This window comes from Lepidochelys olivacea (assembly GCF_965140295.1).
Source record: "Lepidochelys olivacea isolate rLepOli2 genome assembly, chromosome: 3".
NCBI lineage: Eukaryota > Metazoa > Chordata > Testudines > Cheloniidae > Lepidochelys > Lepidochelys olivacea.
Genome location: NC_140413.1, coordinates 113,696,303 through 113,715,740, shown reverse-complemented (window position 1 = coordinate 113,715,740; position 19,438 = coordinate 113,696,303). Strand labels below are relative to the sequence as shown.

At 42.2% G+C, this 19,438-nt stretch overlaps 1 protein-coding gene across 1 annotated transcript in view; it reads right to left on the bottom strand.

Annotated features, from left to right (window-relative positions):
- UST (uronyl 2-sulfotransferase) overlaps positions 1-19,438 on the bottom strand; it is a 288,796-nt gene that overhangs the window by 182,444 nt on the left and 86,914 nt on the right. Inside the window, exon 2 of the mRNA XM_084625151.1 lies at positions 2,311-2,354. Coding sequence (XP_084481277.1) covers positions 2,311-2,354 — 44 coding nt within the window. The remainder of the gene's footprint in view (positions 1-2,310; positions 2,355-19,438) is intronic.

Genomic DNA, 19,438 nt, shown 5'->3' with positions numbered 1-19,438 from the left:
GATTGTACCTGGATGCACAAAAGCCTGTCACCACTTTTCCTCTTGCAGAGGCCAGACATAATCTTCATCCTTGCATTCCTGAAATGCTCGGAAAGCAGTGCCCATAACTCAGTCAGTGAAAAAGAGCACAGCAAGACTACAGCGCCCCACAGTTCACTGGCCAGAAAAGTTGGACCAGCATACTACACTTACCTAACCCTGTACGTAAGTGTACTTGACACCTCCACCACAAACACTCCTGGAAACATTATGCTTGCACAATGGTTCTGGCAACTGCTGCCAGCACGCAGGCCATTTTCACATCCCTCACCAATGAAGGCAGCGATTTGGGGTCTGGCCTACAGAATTTTTGTACAGCTATAACTACATTGGCTTAAAAAATGATACAGTTAAAGAGCTAAAATTGCCTTCTGTGGACACAGCTATTCCAGCATTAAGGGTGCATCTATCAGGTATTCACCCACGAAAGCTTATGCTCCAATCCGTCTGTTAGTCTATAAGGTGCCACAGGACTCTGCCGCTTTTACAGATCCAGACTAACACGGCTACCCCTCTGATACAATCTAATGCTAAACTACAATAGTATTATTTGTGTCTATTGTTTTCCATATTATATTCACTAGTTGATAAAACACACCTAATTTTAAATTTTTAATGTTATAATCTACCAGTTTGCCACCTACCACTCTTCTACTATCTGACACTAGCAGCACAACTATTGAGGCCTGCTCTACACTAAAGTGTTAGGTCAACCTAAGGCAGTTTACTTTGACCTAATTATGTCAGTGTACACGCTACAGCCTTGCTCCTCCCGATGTAAGTGTCCTACTACACTGACACGATACTTCTACCTCCACGAGAGGCATAGGGCTTATATCGGTATAGTTAGGGTGACACAGTGCCCCTGCAGACACTGCGTTACCTACATCTATTGGTTGTCACTGTCAATTTCACAGCTCTGCTGGGGCCATGAAATTGACAAGAAAGCTGTCTCCTGGTTCCTCAGCCCTGCTGCCACCCAGGCTCCTGGCTCAGGCTGCCACCCAGGTTCCCTACGGAGAGCCATGCTCCACCCCGGGGTCCCGGATCCCCACACTGCCCAGGCTGCTGCCCAGGCTCTCAGCTCCCTGCCAGGAATGGGACATCCGCACTGGGCTTCTCAGCACCCCACCCCTACACGAGGAAGGGAACAGCTGCACTGGGCTTCTCCGCTCCCCACTGGGAACGGGGCAGCCACCCGGGCTCTCGGCTCCCCACTCCCAACTGAGGGCATGGCTGCACTTAGGGGGAAGCTCTGTGCCCAGAGTGCAGTCGGCTGCCGTGCTCAGAGCTGAGCCCAGCTCCTGGTGAGAAGCGGGGAGCTAAGAAGCCTGGTGCAGCTGCCCTGTTCCCAGTGGGGGGCTGCATGTGCCTGCCACTCTTAAGTCAGTGGAAGCACCCCTGATGAAGATGCACACCACTGACCGAAGAAGGGCAATGTGGATATCACCCCCCGCAGTAATTACTGCATGGCTGTAAGTCAACCTAATGTAGGTCAACTTAAGTTTACAGTTGTAAAATGCCAGTATATCATGTGATTTCTCCCCCATCCCCTTCCCTTTTTTTTAAAACACCTCTGTTACAAGTCTCATTTAAAAATCAAGAAACAGTAATGTTTATCTTGATAACCATTTCCTTTTAAGAGTACACTGTCCTCAGCATAAACCAGTGCAGCCACTCTCAGATTTTTTTTTTTTAACATAGACCCCAATTTCACTGAGTTCATGTATTCTGCATTTGTTTAAGGTTTTAGAAGTACTATACCTGTTGAAATACTTTCCTTTTAAAAGGGAAACACTGAGAGGAAGAGATTTAGTGTGAGGGTTTAGAAACAATAGTTTAGCCCTGTTAGGCTGTTGTGAGCAAATACTTCACAAGAACAACGATAACTGTAACAATTTGATGACGCTTCCTAAAGTGACCAAGTGATAATACTGTTCCAGAATAGAGGACCACTGAGCATTCTATTGTACGTGTTGATAAACTGCATCATGTTGGCACCAGGAAAGAACGGTTTGAAATCCCGTTCCCACTGACTTCAATGAACCAGTTTTACCCATGTTAAACGTATTTTTGTGCAAGCTATCTACAAAAGCCTGAGAAGAAAATACGTTCTAAAAAAGGGGGGGGGCAAAAGGGCCAAATTGAGCTTTCAGCTACACCAATGTAAAACTCAGTGGAGCTCCTCCATATTTACTATGGAGGAACAGAGCATAATTTGGCCCAAAATATACAATAGGAAAGCAGCTGGTAAGGATGGAAGGAGCTCACCTTGCGCGGGGGTGGTCCATGGTCATCCAAGTAAGTGGAATTTCCTGGTGGGGGGAAAAGAGACAAACACAAAAATTATGCAATGTAATTTCAAACCCATAAAAATTACTTAGTGACATCTTATGGGAATTAGTGTCCCTCCCAGTGTTTCTGTTTTGTCACAGGAACCAAGTCAAACAAACGCTTTCTCTTGCTACATTTTTCTTTTTTTAAAAACTAGGGGTGATTTGGCTCATCCACATGTTTGACAGCCAGTTGCACAAATGTTAGAGTTTTAGTACAAAACTAAATGGTCCAGGTGTATGAAATGGGACAATGGCACCTTTAGTTATTCACAGTATTAAAAAATATAGTGTACATGTATAAGGACAGAGTTGTAAACAATTATAATTCATGAATCTCAGTAGACACAATTTAATTTTAAATAACATCATTCTGGGGCTGGCTCCTAGATTTTGGTCAGATTAAGTTGACAAACACTGTGTGATACCTACACTAGACTTTCTGCATTTTCCTATACCGGATTCCCGCCCACTGACCTGTGATTTAATTTCTGTCTCAGAATATTCAAAAAGTCTGAACAAACAATACTATTATGCCTGCCATTCCAACTTGCTCTCCTTCCTGAGGCCGAAGAAAAAGCCCGTGATTCTCAAGTGCTTTCCTGTAGGTTAGTCCAATATAAAACACCCACCCAAGACCCACAACTTCAGGGTTTTTTCTATTTTATACACACACACGAATAAACGCATGCAGCATTTCTTCCTTAACTCTCACTCTGTTCCCCATATCAAACAGAACCTTTCCTAATATACCCATCAGAAGGCAAAAGGCTCTCCGCAGTTCTGGCAGTCTCCATCAGGCTGACAGCTACATTCAAACATCTTGTCATCTGAATCATCTCCAAGCCCAAGATAGTAAGAAAATCCCTTTGTCCCTATACCAAGAGGCTAGGTAGTATGAGGATAAAATTCATTAATGTTTATGAGGCACTAAGATACCAGAATGATGGGGCCCACATAAGTACCCCCGAGAGAAAAAGTTCCTTACAAATGAGATCCACTGATAAGTCAGTCTCTGGATCCCAGGATTGTTCAGTGCTGCAGCGGCAACACACTCTGTCTTTGGGAGGAAGAAGTGTCTCATGTAGCTCGCAGTGAAATGCTCTGGTTAGTTAAGAATGTGTACTGCAGACTCAAAGGGTTTCCATTCCATCCTCCTTGGCCAGAAGGACAGCGGCTCAACGTAAGGATCTTGCAGAATTATTCATGGTACCATCATAAAAGAAAGCATTTTGGACAGAGGAGGCATGAAATCCAATAGGTTTGCTAATGACAGCTCCACACCACTAATTTAGTTAAATACAACTAATCAATCCATTTTATTAAAAAAAAGCTTGAATTACTATGTAAATTAAGTTTTAAAACTTTGTGTTTTCAATACTTTTTCTAATTCCTTTAAGTTTAAAAATCACTTGTCTGACACTATAAAGGGTGGGAGTCAAGAAAAACTAATCTAGGGTTCAACATCATGTAAAACCTACTCCAAATCCAAAGAAGATGGTTCTTCACAGTTTTCTTGGTCTGGCATGAGAGTCCACGAATGCAGAAGCCTCAACATCTTTTATTTCATTGAACTGGCTCTAAAGAACATTCACATTTTTCACTTCAAGTCTCCCTCATATGTCCTTAATGCAAAATCAAAAGCTCATCTTCTTATTATTCTAATATAATAGTACCTTCTCCTTGTGGGACTAATTAATTAATTGCTAATGTCTATTTTCTGGTTCAGAATGCTCCACTCTCACCCCACACCTAATATTGCATTCCACTGATTCTGATTGCCTGGAAAGTAATTCTGTTCACAAATAATTGAAAGGAGTCCTATATGGTCCTTTGATAAAATGGTTCTTCTATAGGCAAAGCCTCTGAAAAAACATGTTTGATGGGGAAGAATCAGCAGTTCAGAAAAAAATATTGTTACATATAGTTTGTCAAAGCTAAGACATTATGCTAAGACCATTCTTTCCAGCACTAGCCATAGACTACGTTTCCCTACCATCTGGCCATGTGTACATATCAGTTTTCCTTAAAAATGAAGAGTTTGTATGGAGTAGCTAAATGCGTCCAGCAACCCACCCCATAATGAATGCAGTCAAGAGAATGATGTTATTGATGTAAAAATGACTTTTAATACTTTTCTTGAAAATAAGAGTACGTTGTCTTTCTTGCTCTGCGTTAAGCACAGACCTTTATTAGGCAAGGCAGACAATTTTTAAACAAACGAACACATTAAAAATGGTAGATAATATCTGAAAAGTAGCAACTCACTAAAAAGTATGAAATTGGTAATAGGTCTTTTTAAAATATTACATCTTATTGAAAAAAGGTATGTTTAAGCCTGTCGAGTCACATTCACACTCATACACACCACTGTAGTTATTCCAGGCATTTGAGTTTACCAAAATTAAAAGAACATTAATTACAATTTTAGCAAACAGCTGTCATGGTTATTTTGCTGAAAAAAAAGATCTGAATTACTGCTGTTTTCTTTTCCTCTCAAGTTTTAAACAGATAAGTATATTCATACTATATACTGTAGCTTATAGTACGTTCCTTACAAAAGACGGAACTAGAAAGTATGAGCTAATACCTTAAAAGGAGAAAATCTTTTTTGAAATACACATAAACATTGAATATGGTCTAATTATTAACATCTCACCTTTCTATACCACTGTTTCTGTATGTTGCATTTTCCTCACTTTGTTTTCTTGAAACTAATCTTTCAGTGTTTGAGCAACTACAATGATCTTCATATCTGGCTTGGCACAGGTATTTCATGTGCTTGATTTCTGTTTTTAAACCAATTTTTAATTTTAGCAGCTTGATTTTGGGTTGCTACTACACACATTTAAAAATAATGAGTCAAATTCTGAGTGGATGTAAACAGATTAATTTACCATGGAAGTCTCAACAGTGAAAAGTGGTGATATAAACTTGTCACGAGACAGATATAAGTGGTGAAAGTTTAAATAGGATTGATTTGGAATCCAATAAGAGTAACTTGCACAAACCAAAAAGGGGGCAAAAAGGGTAGGTCACCAGTAGGGAAAATTTACTTCAACCCTCAAATTAGATATCTTTTCCTGCTACATTTCATTCTTCTGCCCCTTTGGCATGTAAGTTAAAGTTATTTTGAACATGTATGGAATGACAAATCAGTGCACTAATTTGAATCCTCTTTTTTCAGTGTAGCAAGTTTAAAACAAACGTTCCCTTTTGATAAACAGATGAAAGCTTTTGCCAAATGGTTAACAAAAAACCCAACAGATCCAGGAATGGAGGACATTGACAGGAGAGAGCTTTCTCTATGGCTGGGGTTCTCAAACTTCATTGTACCCTGACTGCTTTCTGACAAGAAAAATTACTACACGATGCCAGGAGAGGGACTTGAAGCCTGAGCCCTGCCAGCTGGGGGTGGGGGTGGAGGGGGGTGGGGAGTCAAAGCCCATGGGCTTCAGTCCCACGCAGGGGGCCTGTAACCCGAGCCACACCATCCAGAGCTGAAGATGGGCCTGAGCAGCAGGGCTCAGGCTTTGGCCTCAGGCCCCAGCAAGTCTGGCAACCCCATTAAAAAGAGGTTGGGACCCAGTTTGGGGTCCCGATCTACAGTTTGAGAACCGCTGCTCTATGGTATGCTCCCCACTGCCTTCAATCCTGTTGAAGTCCTTTTGCAAATATTCTCACTGATCACCACATCACAGTATCAAGCTCTAAATTCATATCGATGTAAAGCCAATCTGAGAAACAGCTTTACTGGGAAATAAATCTGCAGGAAGTTTCATATAGCAAGTTGAAAACCTGGTAAGAATGAAGAAGGTCTTCTAGTACAGCAGAAGGGGTTATGGAAGGCAAACTGGGAATTGAACCTGAAAGACATCTACAAAATACATGGAGGACTTGCAGGTAGGAAAGAAGGCTCCACTTTCACCCCAACATGGCCTCTAACAATATATATATATATATATATATATATATTGTTAAACAGTGAAAGTTTCGATAGAGACATATCCAGAAAAGGCGAATTATTCTATGAACTGTTTCCTACTATAAGAAGTTAAAAGAGCTGAAAGAGAAAGACACAGACTCAGACTTTCAGGCCAGAAGGGATGATTGTGATCATCTAATCTGAAAGAAAGACATGTCGTAGAGGTGAGCGGCTCATTACTACGGTACTATATCATAAACACTACAGTCACTATGTTGATAAGACAAAATAGGTATCTCTGTATAGCATGCTTACATGAAGTAGAGAAAAAGAAATTTATTATTCTGTGTTTATACAGTACAGCACCAGGAACACTTAAAACATTGTACTGGCATATGAGAATGTGCGTGCCATGACTGTAAATATCAATAAGAAAATAAAGTACTTTCTGAGGTGGCTATGGTATGATAATGGAAGGTACACTAATCTGTTTGCATTGAAATCTGGGTCCACAGCCCTGGAGTAACCCATTTCATGTAATAACTGAGATTATTTCCTCCCAACCCCCTTTTTTAAAAAAAATAGAAGTTATTAATGACACAATTGATCCTAATTGTCCTGAAAATGTCATCAGATAGTTCTTTAGCATATTTATTCTTAAAAAACATGGTTTCCTAGATAAGCCAATACTAGTCTTCTCCCTCCTTTAATATTATGAAAATTTTGATCATTTAAAAAAGGAATCGGTTTTCAGACTAATATCCACTAGAACTACATCGATACCAATACCATATTTGCATGGATTGAACATATATTCTGAATTCTCACTTTTTTTGCAGAAAAGAAAGATTCAGGTATAGAATGAAAGAGGATTATGGTATTACAGTGGTCTGGTTTCCTAGATAATTAGTAATCTTTAACATGTAGTGAGTCATATATATACAAGGTCTTTGTGAGAACCTGGTGGTTAAATCTTTTTTTTCTTGGAATCAAAGACATAGGAAGTTTCTCAGTCAAGGACCAGCAGACCAAATTTAAACAAAGAAGAATGTTCAGTAACCAAATCAAGGCAGTTATTTCTATAACCAATTCAAAACTAAATAAGGGAAGGAAAATTACAAAATCAGAAAGAAAGGCATTTTTGGTATTGGGGAATATGGGGAAGCTGAGGTGAAATTACATATGTACATTATGAGGATCAGCTGCTTGCACCCAGGGAGTAATTACAATGGGACAGTTCTACATGAACAAATTGGAGATCAGGCAGAAAGAATAGAATGAAGAGCTGCAGGGAGAAAACATTAGGTTTAGGAAGGAGGAGAAAGGAGAGGACCATGCAGAGCTCTTAAAACTTCCCTTGAGCAAGATTTTGCTTGGTGGGGATCAGAAGTTCTACAACGCAGCTGCCATGTTTTCTGCAAGCCTTCTTTCCAAGAAGCCTAACTTCCACTGGATTTTAATTGTATTTGGGTGTCTGGGATACATAAACAGGGGAAAACTGAGTAGGATTTGGAAGGGTATTTTACTTCTGAATTTGACACTGGTGTGACCAATGTTGGAACAATGTGTTCAGTTCTGGGGTCCACACTTCTAGAAGGATACTGATAAATTGCAGACTGTTCAGATAAGTGCCACAAGAATGATTAAAGGATTGGAAAACATAACTTATATTGCAGGGGTTGGCAAACTTTTTAGCCTAAGAGCCACATCTGGGTATGGAAATAGTATGGTGGGCGATGAATGCTCACGAAATTGGGGGTTGGGGTGCGAGAGGGGATGACGGCTCCGGATGGGGGTGTGGGTTCCAGGATGGGACCAGAAATGAGGGTCAGGTGCAGGGCTGGGGCTCCGGGCTGAGATAGGGGGTGAAGGCTCCGGCTGGGGGTGCGGGCTCTGGGGTAGGACCAAAGGATTCAGCAGGTGGGAGGGGGATCAAGGCTGGGGCAGGGAGTTGGGGCCTGGGAGGGGGATCAGGGATGCAGCGTCTGGGCGGTGCTTACCTCAAGCAGCTCCTCGAAGCAGTGGCATGTCCCCCCTATGGTTCCTACGTGGAAGTGCGGCCAGGCAGCTCTGTGCGCTGCCCTGTCCGCAGGCGTTGCCATGGCACCTCCCATTGGCTGGGAACCATGGCCAATGGGAGCTGCAGAGCTGGCACTTAGGGCAGGGGCAGCATGTAGAGTCCCCTGGCTGCTCCTATAGTAGGAGCCAAAGGGGGCGGGGGGACATGCCACTGCTTCCAGGAGCTGCGTGGACCCCACTCCCTGGCTGGAGTGCCGGAGCAGGGCAAGCCCCCAAACCCACTCCCTGGCTGAAGCTCAAGGGCCAGAATAAAAGTTCTGACGGGCTGGATGTGGCCCACCCCTGTTATAGCCCACCCCTGTTATAGTGATAGATTTAAGGAGATCAAGCTATTTAACATAACAAAGAGAAGGTTAAGGTGTTATTTGAAGACATTTTATAAACAACAATTGAACAAAAATGTGATAATGGGCTTTTTAATAGACAAAGGCATAACAAGATCCGGTGTGTGAAAGCTGAACCTAGACAAATTCAGACTGAAAATAAGAAACAAATTTTTAACGGTGAGGGTAATTAATGACATATAATTTGCAAAGGGTTGCAGCAGATTCTCCTTCCTGGCAATTTTTAAATCCAGAGTGGATGTTTTTCTAAAAGATATGCTCTAGCCCAAATAGAAATTAATTCAGGAAAGTTCTATGTCTTGCATTATACAGGAGATCGGTTTAGTTCAGGGGTGGCCAACCAGTGGCTCCAGAGCCACACGTGGCTCTTCAGAAGTTAATATGCGGCTCCTTGCATAGGCACCAACTCTGGGGCTGGAGCTACCAGTGCCAACTTTCCAATGTGCCGGGGTGGGAGTGCTCACTGCTCAACCCCTGGCTCTGCCACAGTCCCTGCCCCTACTTCACCCCTTCCCCCAAGGCCTCCCTCTCCTTCCTGCCCCCTTCCCTAAGCCCACCATGCCCGCGCTCCTTCCGCTCCCCCCAGAGCCTCCTGCATGCCGCAGGAGGCATGGGGAAGAGGGGCGCTGATCAGCAGGGCTGCTGGCAGGCATGGGGAGCTGATGGTGGGCTGCTGACTTATTACTGTGGCTCTTTGGCAATGTACATAGGTAAATTCTGGCTCTTTCTCAGGTGCAAGTTGGCCACTCCTGGTTTAGTTGATCACAGTGGTGTCTTCTCGCCCCGTGAGCTAGCTTATACTCCTTTGAAAATATCAGCCTTCATTGTACCCCTAGTGGCTACCCAAATCTGAAGCCAGCCATGCATTCTTCCCCCTGTAGACCTCCTAAGGCCCAAAGGAAAATAGTTAAGTGGCCACCACATGCCTTTCCTGGCCTGGAGAGTAAAGGTCTCCCAACACCAAATCATCTAAGAGAAGGTATGGGTGCGTTTGTGACCACTTCTGTCCTCCTACTATGTCTTTTTAAGAGCACATTGAGGAAAAGAGCATGAAACCCTCTCAGCTCCCCACTTGAGGGGAAAAAGGAAGTAGACAGGAAGGCAAAACGGCAGGTGGAGACACTCTAGAGCGTAGCACACCAGGACTTTTATCGATCTATGACACGTGAGGAGGAATTTATGTTGTATTCTGACAGAAGGATAAATTATATACTTCTGAGCAATACTTGACTACCTATTCCTTTAGGAGGCTTGTCTCAAAGTCTGCTACAGTCAGGGGTGAGAGTAAGTCAGAACACTTACCAGTACGGGCCAGGGCGGCTCCGAGCCCCAGAAGAGGCGGGGCCTCAGGAGGAAGGGGCGGGGCTGGGGGTCAGCATCCCCCAGCCAGCCCAATGCTGCCCTGGGCTCCCGTGTTGATTTAAGGGGCGCGGGGTTCCGGACACCACTGCTGCTGGGGGGTGGGGAGCAGCAACGTTAAAGCTCTGCCGCAGCAAAGGACCATCCTTAAAGCACTGCCCCTTTAACGTTGCTGCCCCTTCCCCCACTGTCGGCGGCCCTGCCAGTATGGACCCTACCAGCAGGGCCGCCGACAAGGGAGGCAAAAGGGGCAGGGGCATTAAAGAGGGCTTTAAATGTGGGCTGGGTATGGGCCAGTGCGGGTGTTTATCAGTACACTGTACTGGCCCACTTTCACCCTTGGCTACTGTGTAATACAGTCTCATACCCCATGGATCAAGTAGGTATGTAAAAGACTCTTTGTTATCAAGAACCTGGATCCTGCACCATTGAAATGAATGGGATATTTGCCATTAACTTCAGTGAGACAGTGACTGGTCACTAAGTTGGAGTCATGTTGCTACTTTTTGCCTGGCACCATTTTTCATCATGTTCTATGGTTTCAAGAGGTATTTTGAACACCACCAACAACTATATGGTAGAGGCTCTCTCAGTCCTTGCTTACACAAATACACTGGCATGGCCCTAACAGCAAGAGCACAAATGTGAACAAGATGCGAACAACTCCCAGTATTTTCACCAGTGTCACACAGAGCGGTTGTGAGCAGGTTTAAATGGTTAAATGGTTAAACTCTAGCAGTCAGCTGAAGTCTTATCTAAAAGGGCAATTCCTGCCATTGCTACAACCAGCAGAGCTGCACCAGTGGGAATAGAGGGAACTTTCTCAGAAAAAAGGCAAGTGTAGACGAAGCCCCAGTAACCAGTCAGTGCTGTAACAAGACTCCCATTATACCCCAAACTTGCATCCATTCTGTATGAAAAGCTACATAACTATTATTGCCCTCTTCAGTATAAATCCAGCACCTCACTGAGATCTTTATGGAGTAATACACACCAGCACAGTAGTGTTATTCTGTATTTGACATCCTGAAGTGGAATTCCTTATTTTCCTTTTTTTAAAAACTATGTGCTATATTTTATTTGTACGACTTCTTTTAAGCTTCTTGATCTCAAGAAGAAAACACATTATAGGTCATCATTCACTCCATACCAGTGAATACAGGATTGTGCACTGAAAGCAAAGAAAGACGGGACATGGAAGAGATCACTTGGGTAATTTCATTTTCTTGTAAAATGAAGTCTGGGAACTTTCAATTTAACCAGTTATAAATAATTTAGTGCTGGTTTACTATAAATAGAATAAAGCACTAAGCTCCCAGAAATACACAGTACTGTCAACTTGGCAAGCTCTCTCACTGTTCATTCTGCAGCAACAGCATATATGAAACACAGTACTAACTGGACTAGTATCTTATGAGACACTACAAAGGATTTACATATCTGCAGCTTACATATCAATGCTGAAGTCCAAATTTAAGAGGAAATTTTTTAGATTAAAAAACTTGTTATGTATAAAAATAAAACCAAAAAGTTATTTTTGTATTAAATATAATTACCTTAATAGACTCCAATTTAAGAGTTTAACTGTTCAGTGGATCAATCTATAGTTTTTTGTGGAAGATGTCAGCCTTTATAAATAAGGCCATTATAGACCAGGCCTTCATGGATTTTTTTTTTATAAAGAATCAATTCAAAAAGTGAATGGGATAATAATAATTACTAATGGATGAACCTCAAAACTTTCAATGGTTCAGTTCAGATAAGAAGCCAAAAGTTCTGAGATCTAGCCAAAGTTCATCCAAATTATACAAACCATAACAAAATCTAGGTGGAAAATATCACAGGAATAGGCTTGTCTGCGAGATTGGTACTGGTTACTTCTATTAGTTTGACCATACACAGCTGTTTTAGCAGTATTTCAGCATTTCTTCAAATCTCATTTGGGATCTAGAAATGCCATGGTATACAAAAAAGGAAAAGTAAGGGATGAGATAGTTCAAGTTCTGGACCAAGGCTTTGGTTGTGTTGTTTTCGCTAATGTTGTAAATGAACTAAATAATGCATACATGTACCATTGCCCTCTGAAGGGTAGAGTCATAGTTACTGTACTGTGTGTCATAAGCCCTATACTGCTGAACATGAAAACAGATTCTACTTTACATCCAGTGGTAAATGCCTGTGCGTTTGTAACACAAACAGCAAAGTTCTAATCTTCTAATTTCACATTATGTATAAAAACATTTTCACCAGCCAAATTCAAGAGAAACTAAGTGAGAGAGAGAAAGAAAAGAGAGAACAGAAAACTATGCTATATACAATCCTCATCTGACTCAATAAAATATTGATGGTTCATCTATTAAAACCTTAGAGATGCAAAGGCTGCCTGAAGCATGACATTGGGATGAGACAGAAAATCATATATAGATGCATATTGACTCAAAAATAAAGAAATCTAGATTATATTTTAGGACAAATTGTTTAATGAAGAAAAATATATTGGACTACAGAAATTGTGTGCAAAACTGGCTTGGCTAAGTATAAATAAAAGTGTTGGCAGTGCAATAACTAATGGTTCTGCTCAGATTCAAAGTGTGAGATTGCTGGATGGTCTGTTCTTATTTTACTCAAACCAGTCTGCCTATCCCTAATTATAACAATCTGCAATAAACGGTCTTCTGAATGTGTGCTTCTTACACATATCATTTTCTTAATTTGAGTTAGACTGCCAGCAGAGGAGCTACCATCCTTTGCATGTTAATGAAAAACTACTAAAGGTACGTGAGCCTTGAAAGTGAGAAGCAAAATGCGAATTGCCATAGAAAAACAGAAATGAAAACTGCAGGGACTACTACCTAATATTTGTGCACATTTAGACATTTTGGCTGTCCGCATTGACTTCTAGGAATTGTTTGTCTTATGGTTTAATGAACAGATGTGACCCTGGGGAAAAGAACATTTGATGTAAGGACGAAAGTCACCACAGGTTACAGACTTCCAGTCACGTGGACTTCAAAAGCTAACTAAGCGTAAGTGAGAAAGGACTGTAATTATACAGAGACCCCTTTCTGGGACAGATAATCTGGACTGAGAGTTGGCAGAGGGATAATGCTTCTGCTGTGAGAGAAACAACTTTTCTGTCAAGCTGTTGGCAATTTCAGTATTCTGTTGCTAAACTTTAGTGTTATTTTAATGATTCTGTCTTAGATATGTAAATGTTTGCTTTTGTACTTATCCTTTACTTAATTATTTACTTTTTACTTCTGTACAATTGCCAACAAACTATTTTCTCATTTAAATCAAACTAATATAAAAAAATCTGGACAGTTCTGAAGACTTATTTGTTTGATGTCAGCATTAAAACAATTTAATCTTCTGCAAAACTCAGTTTACATTGCAGCAAGGGAGATTTAGGATAGACATTAAGAAAAACTTCCCAACTGTAAGAATAGTTAAGCACTGGAACAAATTACATAGGGAGGCTATGGAATCTCCATCACAGGAGATTTTACAAAACAAGTTAGACAAACACCTGTCAGGGATGGCCTAGATAATACTTAGTCGTGCCTCAGTGCAGGGGACTGGACTAGATGACCTATCGAGGTCACTTCCAGTCTGACATTTCTATAATTCTATGATCTGCGGACTATGTGGCTCTAGGAAGAAGAATAAAGGAGTTGGAGGCGCAAGTGGTGTTCTCGTCCATCCTCCCCGTGGAAGGAAAAGGCCTAGGTAGGGAGCGTCGAATCGTGGAAGTCAACGAATGGCTACGCAGATGGTGTCGGAGAGAAGGCTTTGGTTTCTTTGACCATGGGATGGTGTTCCATGAAGGAGGAGTGCTGGGCAGAGATGGGCTCCATCTTACGAAGAGAGGGAAGAGCATCTTTGCCAGCAGGCTGGCTAACCTAGTGAGGAGGGCTTTAAACTAGGTTCACCGGGGGAAGGAGACCAAAGCCCTGAGGTAAGTGGGAAAGCGGGATACCGGGAGGAAGCACAGGCGGGAATGTCTGTGAGGGGAGGGCTCCTGCCTCATACTGGCAATGAGGGGCGATCAACAGGTTATCTCAAGTGCTTATATACAAATGCACAAAGCCTTGGAAACAAGCAGGGAGAACTGGAGGTCCTGGTGATGTCAAGGAACTATGACGTGATCGGAATAACAGAGACTTGGTGGGATAACTCATATGACTGGAGTACTGTCATGGATGGTTATAAACTGTTCAGGAAGGACAGGCAGGGCAGAAAAGGTGGGGGAGTAGCACTGTATGTAAGGGAGCAGTATGACTGCTCAGAGCTCCGGTACGAAACTGCAGAAAAACCTGAGTGTCTCTGGATTAAGTTTAGAAGTGTGTGCAACAAGAGTGATGTAGTGGTGGGAGTCTGCTATAGACCACCGGACCAGGGGGATGAGGTGGATGAGGCTTTCTTCCGGCAGCTCACGGAAGCTACTAGATCGCATGCCCTGATTCTCATGGGTGACTTTAATTTTCCTGATATCTGCTGGGAGAGCAATACAGCGGTGCATAGACAATCCAGGAAGTTTTTGGAAAGCGTAGGGGACAATTTCCTGGCGCAAGTGCTAGAGGAGCCAACTAGGGGGGGTGCTTTTCTTGACCTGCTGCTCACAAACCGGGTAGAATTAGTGGGGGAAGCAAAAGTGGATGGGAATCTGGGAGGCAGTGACCATGAGTTGGTTGAGTTCAGGATCCTGACGCAGGGAACAAAGGTAAGCAGCAGGATACGGACCCTGGACTTCAGGAAAGCAGACTTCGACTCCCTCAGGGAACGGATGGCCAGGATCCCCTGGGGGACTAACATGAAGGGGAAAGGAGTCCAGGAGAGCTGGCTGTATTTCAAGGAATCCCTGTTGAGGTTACAGGGACAAACAATCCCGATGAGTCGAAAAAATAGTAAATATGGCAGGCGACCAGCTTGGCTTAATGGTGAAATCCTAGCGGATCTTAAACATAAAAAAGAAGCTTACAAGAAGTGGAAGGTTCGACATATGACCAGGGAAGAGTATAAAAATATTGCTCGGGCATGTAGGAATGTTATCAGGAGGGCCAAATCGCACCTGGAGCTGCAGCTAGCCAGAGATGTCAAGAGTAACAAGAAGGGTTTCTTCAGGTATGTTGGCAACAAGAAGAAAGCCAAGGAATGTGTGGGCCCCTTACTGAATGAGGGAGGCAACCTAGTGACAGAGGATGTGGAAAAAGCTAATGTACTCAATGCTTTTTTTGCCTCTGTTTTCACTAACAAGGTCAGCTCCCAGACTGCTGCGCTGGGCATCACAAAATGCGGAAGAGATGGCCAGCCCTCTGTGGAGATAGAGGCGGTTAGGGACTATTTAGAAAAGCTGGACGTGCACAAGTCCATGGGGCCGGACGAGTTGCATCCGAGAGTGCTGAAGGAATTGGCGGCTGTGATTGCAGAGCCACTGGCCATTATCTTTGAAAACTCGTGGCGAACCGGGGAAGTCCCGGATGACTGGAAAAAGGCTAATGTAGTGCCAATCTTTAAAAAAGGGAAGAAGGAAGATCCTGGGAACTACAGGCCAGTCAGCCTCACCTCAGTCCCTGGAAAAATCATGGAGCAGGTCCTCAAAGAATCAATCCTCATGCACTTGCATGAGAGGAAAGTGATCAGGAACAGCCAGCATGGATTCACCAAGGGAAGGTCATGCCTGACTAATCTAATCGCCTTTTATGATGAGATTACTGGTTCTGTGGATGAAGGGAAAGCAGTGGATGTATTGTTTCTTGACTTTAGCAAAGCTTTTGACACGGTCTCCCATAGTATTCTTGTCAGCAAGTTAAGGAAGTATGGGCTGGATGAATGCACTATAAGGTGGGTAGAAAGCTGGCTAAATTGTCGGGCTCAACGGGTAGTGATCAATGGCTCCATGTCTAGTTGGCAGCCGGTATCAAGTGGAGTGCCCCAAGGGTCGGTCCTGGGGCCGGTTTTATTCAATATCTTCATAAATGATCTGGAGGATGGTGTGGATTGCACTCTCAGCAAATTTGCGGATGATACTAAACTGGGAGGAGTGGTAGATACGCTGGAGGGGAGGGATAGGATACAGAAGGACCTAGACCAATTGGAAGATTGGGCCAAAAGGAATCTGATGAGGTTCAATAAGGATAAGTGCAGGGTCCTGCACTTAGGACGGAAGAACCCAATGCACAGCTACAGACTAGGGACCGAATGGCTAGGCAGCAGTTCTGCAGAAAAGGACCTAGGGGTGACAGTGGACGAGAAGCTGGATATGAGTCAGCAGTGTGCCCTTGTTGCCAAGAAGGCCAATGGCATTTTGGGATGTATAAGTAGGGGCATAGCGAGCAGATCGAGGGACGTGATCGTTCCCCTCTATTCGACATTGGTGAGGCCTCATCTGGAGTACTGTGTCCAGTTTTGGGCCCCACACTTCAAGAAGGATGTGGATAAATTGGAGAGAGTCCAGCGAAGGGCAACAAAAATGATTAGGGGACTGGAACACATGAGTTATGAGGAGAGGCTGAGGGAGCTGGGATTGTTTAGCCTGCAGAAGAGAAGAATGAGGGGGGATTTGATAGCTGCTTTCAACTACCTGAAAGGGGGTTCCAAAGAGGATGGCTCTAGACTGTTCTCAATGGTAGCAGATGACAGAACGAGGAGTAATGGTCTCAAGTTGCAGTGGGGGAGGTTTAGATTGGATATTAGGAAAAACTTTTTCACTAAGAGGGTGGTGAAACACTGGAATGCGTTACCTAGGGAGGTGGTAGAATCTCCTTCCTTAGAGGTTTTTAAGGTCAGGCTTGACAAAGCCCTGGCTGGGATGATTTAACTGGGAATTGGTCCTGCTTTGAGCAGGGGGTTGGACTAGATGACCTTCTGGGGTCCCTTCCAACCCTGATATTCTAGGATTCTATGATTCTATGATCTTTCCTAAAATGTGGAATTGGACACAGCCTTCCTGCTGAAGCCCCACCAATGCAAAGACAATTACATATGACACTCCTGTAAATAAACCCCGGAATATTAGCCTTTTTCTCAACTGCACCACTATGCTGATTCATATTCAATTTGTGATCCTCTGTAAATTCCAAATCCTTTTCAGCAGTAGTAACACATAGCCAGTTACTTTCCAGTTTGTAGTTGTGCATTTGATTTTTCCATCTGAAGTGTAGTACTTTCCACTTGTCTTTACTGAATTTCATCTTATTGATTTCAGACCAATTCTCCCAATTTGTTAAGATTATTTTGAATTCTAATCCTGCCCTCCAAAGTGCTTGAAATCCCTCCCAGATGGTGTCATCCACACATTTTATGAGTATACTCTCCGCTCCATTATCCAAGTCCTTAATGAAAATATTGAATAGTATCAGATCTAGAACTGACCTCTGTGGGACCCCAGTAGATACACCCTTCCAGTCTGACAGGGAACCACTGATAACTACTCTCTGAGTACAGTCTTCCAACCAGTTTTGCACCCACCTTATAGCAATATACTCAAGACCACTTTTCCTTAGTTCATTTATGAGAATATCATGTGTGACAGCATTAAAAGGCTTACGAAAATCAAGAGATATCACATCTACCGCTTCCTCCCCATCCACTACGCGAGTAACTATCAAATAAGGAAAGTAGATTGATTTGGCAAAATTTGATCTTGACAAATCCATGGGGGCTATTCCTTAAAATTCTATTCTCTTCCAGGTGCTTGCAAAGTGATTGTTCAATAATTTGTTAGTAAATTAAGAGGAGTGTTCTGTAATTCCCTGGGTCCTTGTTTGTTGCCCATCTTATATACTATGTTTGCTTTTCTCCAGTCGTCTGTGATCTCACCTGTCCTCCATGAGTTCTTGAAGATAAATGCAAACAGTTCCAAGATTACTTCAACTAATTCCTTAGAGTACCCTAGGATGAATTTCATCAGCCCTTGCCAAATTGAATATACCTAATTTATCTAAGTATTCTCTAATCTATTCTTTCCCTATTTTTGCTTGCATTCCTTCCTTCTTATTGTTAATATTAGTTAGTTAATATGCAGTGACCTCCTGCTGAACATGTGACATAACAACCATTATTATGGCAACTGACCAATACCACAAGCACAGGATTATGACTTCACTGAAGGATCAAGGAGAAGCTGAATAAAGGAAACAGACTAATTTTACTCAAGTAAAACATTTTTGCACATACTATGTTTCTCCTTATTTGTTTAATTCTGTGGAAGTCTCTCTTTCAAGGTCATAAGACCTCCCCAGCTTAATACTGCCCTGGAAAAACAAGGCTATATGGAAGACAAACATCTCTTTGTACTGCTTTCCTCTTTGAACATAAAAAGAATTGAAGTTCATCTGCTAGACCAAAGTAGCTACAAATTATTCCAGATTATTTCAATCACCATCAATTTATCCTTTCCCTAAAACTTAAACAAACCATGGTCATATTATTTCTTGTCACCTTCCATAAAAAGGTAGCCAATAGCGCAAAATGCCACATAAAAGAGCACAGGAGGAACATATATCTAGCCAGCTTATTTTTCAGTCCTGAAGCATTAGGAAACTACTATAATGTAATTATTCTCTTGTACAAAAAAAAAAACAAAACTTCAGATGGTTTTCTACACTTTAATATGATTTAATGTAAACATTTTCATTACTATAAATGATTTGACCAATACCACTCAATTTTCACACTATGCATTTATTGGATTCAGTTCAAAAGACATTTTCACTCTTTTATGCACAGTGTTCTCAGATAAACTGATGGATTTTAATGAGGAAACAAGTCCTCTGATTAAGTCCTTTATATTTAAGGATACCAATTTACAATTTTCTTCAACTGATATACCAAGTTTAAATAAGTAAGTATACATGACTGGCCCTTATTTAACCTTTTATTTCCTGTGACTATTCAAATCATACATGCTGTAAAAAGGCAAGAAAACCTTTTCCTGTCATTCCCCTTTTCCCCCTCGCAATGCCTCCACTGAAGAACTCCAGCCCATGGTGTAGCCTGTTACAGTTAGTAGAAGAGTCATGAGTTTTAAAAGAGCAGCAGTTATACAGTGCTCTGAACGATTCTGAAAGGGGTCTCCTACTTCTCACTTAGATAGACCTGTAACAGCATAACACAAATTAAAAATGTTAAAAAGGTTAAAAAATAAATCCATTCTCCTTCCCCCAAAAACATGTACATAAGTTTATATAATAAAGTATGCTTACTTTTTCCCCAAGTCAGTTTAGTAAAGGAGGGGGAGGAGGAGGAAGAGAAGGAGGGAGACTGAGATTTCTTACAACTAGTTTTATTTATGGCCTACTAGACTAATACAACTTTTGCTTTCTTCAAGTGGGATCTAGAAATAGTAAAATAAAATC